Source organism: Poecilia reticulata, linkage group LG4 (genome assembly GCF_000633615.1).
Source record: "Poecilia reticulata strain Guanapo linkage group LG4, Guppy_female_1.0+MT, whole genome shotgun sequence".
Lineage (NCBI taxonomy): Eukaryota > Metazoa > Chordata > Actinopteri > Cyprinodontiformes > Poeciliidae > Poecilia > Poecilia reticulata.
The window spans coordinates 3,410,448-3,416,731 of record NC_024334.1 but is presented as its reverse complement, the minus strand read 5'-3'; the positions used below and the strand labels follow the sequence as shown (position 1 = coordinate 3,416,731).

The window sequence follows — 6,284 nt, the reverse complement described above, 5'->3', positions numbered from 1 at the left end:
GCTGGGGTTGCTAGGTAACAGGTTGGGCCTGGCTGGGGTTGCTAGGTAACAGGCTGGGCCTGGCTGGGGTTGCTAGGTAACAGGTTGGGCTCGTTACTAGTGAAACAAAATGCCATCAGAGCTGTAACGTTTTCATTAATATTAAGGAATTATTGACTTGAAACAAGCTTCTATGTCTTGTTGAAAAGTTTCTTGTAAATTAAGTTTGTTTTGTACTAAGATATTTTTATTAGAAACTGGACAAAAATGCTGGTAAGATTTTGTTTCTGTGGTGATTAAGGGGCTTTTTGCCGATGGCTGAAATATGAATATCTCATGTAGCTGTTCTTTAACAACGTATTCAAGTTTATCCATACGTGGTCTCTCATTTAATTTCTTATTTAATGAAAACACTGAAATTACCAAAACAATTTTTTTGTTTGTTTCCAACATTAGTGAAATATCGCCTGTCATTTGTCGCGGAAACGCAGCTGTTACCGTCTGTGGTTCAGTTTCAGAAGCAGTACCCCGACATCTACAGCCGCCGCTTCCCTTCCTGCGGCGAACAGAGCAAAACCGACAACAAGCCAAAGATCAAACCGCCGCTGCTCAGCATCAAGAAGACCTTCAGCATCAGGAACTGACGCTGCGCCATGACGCTCGCATCACGGTCCAAACTGTTACATTACTGGTGGAAAACTCCACCGATGTCATTCTGTAGATGGAGAGCAACCCTCATACAGGCAGCTGAGTAGATTCAGAGTTCACTCTTTGTTTTCTTKTCAAATACTCTGCAAACAGCAAATTTAGGAGAAATGTCAAATATTAGAGCATMAATTTGAACTTGTATAAAGAGCTCCATTTGTCTAAAGTTTTAAATCTTTCAGGATATTTTTGGCTTTTATTTTAAATGTTTTGCAGGACTTTTTGTTTTGTTTTATGGCTTTAGGTTCCAGATTTAACTGAAATAATTCAAGTGGAAGTGGAATTTTTATTTTACGGCGCAGTGTTACGGCAAATCCAGAAGACAAAAAAAAAAGAGTACATTTCTGCCAAAAAAATATATATATATTTAACAATTTTTTTTAGAAAAAATCACTTTTCTTTTTCTGGAAAATTTCTCAAATTATTCTGAAAYGTATTATTATTTTTTAGAAATGTACTCATTGTTTTTGTTCTTCCTCCATTGGCTCAGATACGTTGTCCTGTGTTTCTGCTCTGTATGCAGGTTAGAAAATGTTTTTCAGTGTTTAAGAAGAAAACCTTCATTGGCCGCAACTTTTATCTTTTTTGAGTTATAAAGACTTAATTAAAGCTTAATTCAGAATTTTTTGGTTATAAATTAGGCCTTTAATTTATTAAATGCAAATCAAAACTCCTAAATTGTTACTTTTCATGCTAAATGCTCACAGGTACTTCATACTAACTCCTACTTTTAGTTTCTTTTGTTCTAAATGTGTATTTGACTTTATGAAGTTTGTTTATACCTCAAATGWAGTTATGTGACCACAGAAATACTTTGTTTTTGTCAAAAACTGAACATAGGAGTGAAAATGCACCTATTAAAATGTTTACTATGCAAATGTTGGGAAATAAACCTGGTTTGTGTGACGCTATAATCCTTCTCAGTTTATATTATCAGTGCCTTTACAGGGTGGTGAAAGGAAAAACTCATTTCAGTTTCTWAAGATGAWCTGCTTGCTTGTGAAAGTTTAACAGCATGGGCGGTTCTAGACGGGGGCCATCGGGAGGCCAGGGCCCCTTTACTGAAGAGATATCAGATAAAATACAGTTAAAACTAACCTTTTTCTTTTACCTTTACAGTTTTATTTTAACAATGAATTAAAATGTAATTTGTTGCACTGTTAGCTTCAGCCATGTTGAGCTAGGATCATATTCTGTAACTTTTATTTAAAAAAAAAAAAAGATTTTTTTTACCCATTTGTTAAAACTGTCAACTTGTCCTGACAGTTTGAGGCAGATAATATGTGAAAAAATAGATTTTCTTCACCTGCTCTTGCTGTTGCTGTCTGAAGAAATGTACCAAAAACAACCAATCAGAACCAGGAGGTGGGGCTTAGCGCTGCCAATCAAACTCGTACAGCTAAATGTGGTAATGGCAGAGAAACAACTACAGGGAAACTGTTTATCCGCTGTCATAGGTGGCCATGCTAACGAAACTTAGCATTCACGACTGGATGATTGAYGGCGCTAAGACCCGCCTCCTGGCTCTGATTGGTTGATTCTAGTTACAACCTTTTTTGTTTTTCACAGATTTTGTCTCATAACATAGTTACAGTTTCAACAAATGTCTAAAAATATATATTTTCTATAAAAGTTAAAGCCTTCAGATGTTTTCCAGATTCACTCTCCTTCCTTCAAATGTAAAAAAACCAAAGTTTCCCAAACGTTTGCTGAAAACCATCAGGAACTAATCAGCTCTAATTGTTTCTGCATGTTCATCTACAAAGGACGGCGGGTTTTAAAATTCAACTTTACTGGTGCGACCCCCATCATTAGGAGGAGAGACTGGTCGTGTTTCTGGGTCGAGAGAAAATCCAACATGGAGACGAACTTCTGGCATCTGAAAGGAGCCGAGACAAAGCTGGTCTGTTCACAGGGGGAGAAAGTTTGAGGAGGAGGAGGGGAAAGTGGGAGGAAAGGAGAGAAGAGGAGGAGTGAGGAAGGATGGGGGAGCAGCAGGAAATGTTTGTGTGGTTTAAATCCGAACCAGAGTCTCTTCTGARAGCAGTCGGCGAGTCCAGGAGGAGATCCAGCAGCAACATGGTCAGCCGGTGAGGAGACGTTTCATTATTTACTCTGAAAACGGTTGAGTCGGTTCTGATGTTGAAACGTTTTTCACTGAAAGAGAAAACACCAAACCTTACCGAGCGTCTTGTTACGCTTGAAATAAAACTAATTTGGAACAAAAAGTTACTTCTGAGTTAGTTTTGTCCTGATTCCACTGTAGTSAGAAACTACTAGAAACTAAACCAGTAAAAAAAAACTGTAGGATTTTGCGTTTTTCTTGTGCAGATTAAATTCTGGTATGGAAATGTTTTGATTTTCTGAAATGAAACCAGAGACGTTTTACTGTAAAAACATCTCAAGTATCGTCTTCTAGCTTCTAGTACAAACGTCTTGAAATAAGACTAAACAAACTTAAAGAACTTTTCAGCAACATGTAGGAACTTAAATCCACCAATCCAGGAATTGCTGGATTTAAGCCAGCAATTCCTTAGTATTAATAAAAAGTACTAGGCAAATTATTTCACTCATAAAATGAGTAAAATATCTTATATTGYTGGTGGAACTAGAACTGGGTTGCTAGGTAACCGGCTGGGCTTGGCTGTGGTTGCTAGGTAACGGCACAAAGCCCGTCACTTCTGAAATAATCTGCCAGTGGAACTAGAACTTTTTAATCAATATTAAGGATTTATTTACTTTAAACAAGCTCCTATTTATAGCTGGAAAGTTACTTTCAAGTTAGTTTTGTCTTATTTGAACATATTTGTTCTAGAATCTTGACCAAAAATACTGTTGTTGTTTTTATAGTGGTAAAATGAGATGGAAAGTTTCCCAGACTTGGAAAAACAGCCTAACCATTCCAGCTTTTAGCTAATAAAGAAAACTTTTAAAAAGCTGTTTTTAATGTTGGATCAACCTGGAGACCAGATGAGAAATTTCTCCAAAACATTTGATAGAGAAACGAAGATTGTAAGACTTTAAAAGGAAGATTAAGGAGAAAAATCGGATGGAAAGTCCAGACTAACAAAGGAATGTAAAATGGGCGTAGAAGCACAAATTGAAAGCTGGTGTTGTGAAGCTGCCAGGACTGATGGGAACTGGAAACAGTTATGATTTGTGAATCAATTTAATGCGCCAAAACTGTTACTCAATACCATTTATGCATAAAAAAATACATTCCCAGTCGTCAGCCTGTTTGAAAGTATTCACTTTTTCCACATTTTAAGTTAAAATCTTAACCTTTTTCTGCAAAACGACACATTTAAACACATATAGAAATAAAAAATTTTGTGTTTTCTAAATTTATTAAAAATAGAAAATACAAATAATCTCATTTACATATTTTCACATGATTTAATGCTTTAGTTATGTTTGAGGTTTGATGTTTCAATGTGGTTTTAACTTTGTTGTCAGAGTGGAACATCCTGCTGCAGGTTACCAGAAGATCTTTGAGACGGTGGAGGAACTAAATGAACCGATTTCTGCAGAAATAACTGGTAAAATCACAAACAACAGATGGGAGATTTAGTTATTGACAACTATAAACATAAAAATAAACTTTACTAACAAACTATTCAACAAGCTGTTAAAATGGACTCGATGCGTCACCTGCAACTTGTATTTTTGCCACTTTTGCAGAAATGTCCATTGCTAAAATGTGTAGAAAGCTGTTTTATCATAAAATTGGTTTTGTCTGATGATCTCTAATTATACTCTAGATATGTAGCAATGCATTTTGACTATAGTAAGTTAAGATCTCTACATTTAGATTCTGACGGGTAAGAATGATATATTCAATTACATTTATCTAAAATGTTTTCATTCTTCTTTTTATCATTTATGGAAATTTGAAAATGCAACCTAAATCTGTGACATTTTGACTAAACAGAAAGCTAACTCAAAGTAATGTCACTCTTATTAGGCGTCCTGAATTAAATCTCGCATACAAATTTTAAGGGAATCTGACGTCATTTATGGCAGTCAGGATGTAATTAGCTAAATCTTAATTTACTAATATGTCTAGTCATAAACCACTTAGATATCTGAAATGTAACCGATTTTATGTTAAATCGACTTGCCATATAACATTCAATCCAACTGGAGGAAGTATGGAAGATCAGAAGAGTCGATATGAGGACATTAAATGATGGAGGAACGGGTCTAATGTTATAATCAGATGATTTTGATGAACTGTCCCCTCAGGTGTTTTCCCGTCGTGGCTCAGAGGAAGCGTCCTCCGGATGGGTCCGGGTCTTTTCGAGATCGGGGACAAACCGTATCACCATTTGTTTGATGGGCAAGCTCTGATCCACAAGTTTGACCTGAAGGGCGATCAGGTGACGTACTTCAGGAAGTAAGAATGCGCCGCAAATTTAAAAATGTTCAGCTGCTGCCTGTACATAAGCACACGTATAGCTGTGTGTCAGGGTCACTGCGGGAGAAAATTCCTGCCAAAAAACTCAGTACTTCTCTAGAAAAACGTGGAAATTTCTGAGTTTCAAAAGTCTAAAATTTTCTTGAAACAAAACTCCGAAATTTTGAAATGAATCAAAAATACTTAGAAATTTCTGAGCTTGAAAAGTTGAAAATTTGCAAGAAAAAACTTTTGAAATGAATTGTTTCTGGAACAATAAGCAGATTTCTGAGTTTCAGAAATTATTTTTGACATTTCAAGCTCAGATTTGCTAGAAAATTCTAGCAATTCTTTTAATTTCACAACTAAGAAACGTTCTTGTTTTTTCTCCAGAAAATTTCTTTTTTAAAGGTATTGTTGGCTCTAGTGGCCTTTAATTTGAAAGACGTTTGACAGGAAAGAAGGTTATGAGAGAGAGGGAAGACATGCGGCAAATGTCACCAGGCCGCCGGGAATCGAGCCTGCGACCACTGGCATGAGGACTGAGGCCTCAATACATGGGTTGTGCTTTGCCCCTGCGCCACCGCAGCATCCCTGCCAGAAAATTTTTGACATTAATTTCAATTTTTTTTCTTGCAAATTTTCAACTTTTTGAGTTCATTTCTGGAAAATTTCTGAGATTAATCTAAAATTTTGAGTTTTTTCTTGCAAGTTTTTTTTTTAAACTGAGAAATGTCCATGTTTTGTCTAGAAAATTTCTGACATCATTCTCAAAGTTTGAGATTTGTTTTGTTGAACATGTACCATTTTTATCTTTAATGGATGTTCCGTTATGCTTGTTATATTTTATTTCTTCTGAAGTTTCTTTATGCTTGTTTGTTTCCAGAATCTTATAGATCAGTGGTTCTTAACCTTTTTTGAGGTACCGAACCCCCCAGTTGCATATGCGCATTCACCGAACCTTTCTAATTTCAACACCCCCGACTCACAAAATACTTTGTGGTATTCTGATTTAGTAATGTAATTATATTAGTTGTGTTACCACCCCCACGCCACTAGAGGCAGTAGCAACCCCGAAAAGATGCGACTTAGGAGCAGATTTAGACTATAGAATTTGGTAAAAACTGAGTTTTGGTGAAGTAAATAAAGACACAAGTTCAAATCCATGCTGAGAGTGGAGCTCCTTCAATCAGGGCTCCTCCGC

The 6,284-nt window shown here is 36.3% G+C and overlaps 2 protein-coding genes and 1 long non-coding RNA gene across 4 annotated transcripts in view; 2 read left to right on the top strand and 1 right to left on the bottom strand.

Annotated features, from left to right (window-relative positions):
- Positions 1-623, top strand: part of LOC103463234 (DEP domain-containing protein 1A-like) — a 12,733-nt gene extending 12,110 nt beyond the window's left edge. The window contains exon 12 of the mRNA XM_017304242.1: positions 492-623. Within this exon, the coding sequence (XP_017159731.1) occupies positions 492-623 (132 nt within the window). The remainder of the gene's footprint in view (positions 1-491) is intronic.
- Positions 624-2,317: 1,694 nt separating this feature from the next.
- Positions 2,318-6,284, bottom strand: part of LOC103463129 (uncharacterized) — a 10,006-nt gene continuing 6,039 nt past the window's right edge. The window contains exons 1-3 of one of the 2 annotated variants that reach the window (XR_533473.2): positions 2,918-3,206; positions 2,711-2,841; positions 2,318-2,589 (exon numbers count right to left, since the gene is read on the bottom strand). This is a non-coding gene — a long non-coding RNA (uncharacterized LOC103463129). Of the gene's footprint in view, positions 2,590-2,710; positions 2,842-2,917; positions 3,207-6,284 lie in introns of those variants that run through there. The other variant, XR_001776548.1, reaches the window with a different exon arrangement.
- The window catches only part of LOC103463130 (retinal Mueller cells isomerohydrolase-like), an 11,453-nt gene continuing 7,816 nt past the window's right edge, over positions 2,648-6,284 (top strand). Inside the window, exons 1-3 of the mRNA XM_008406309.2 lie at positions 2,648-2,774; positions 4,141-4,223; positions 4,930-5,080. Coding sequence (XP_008404531.1) covers positions 2,668-2,774; positions 4,141-4,223; positions 4,930-5,080 — 341 coding nt within the window. The 5' untranslated portion in view covers positions 2,648-2,667. The remainder of the gene's footprint in view (positions 2,775-4,140; positions 4,224-4,929; positions 5,081-6,284) is intronic.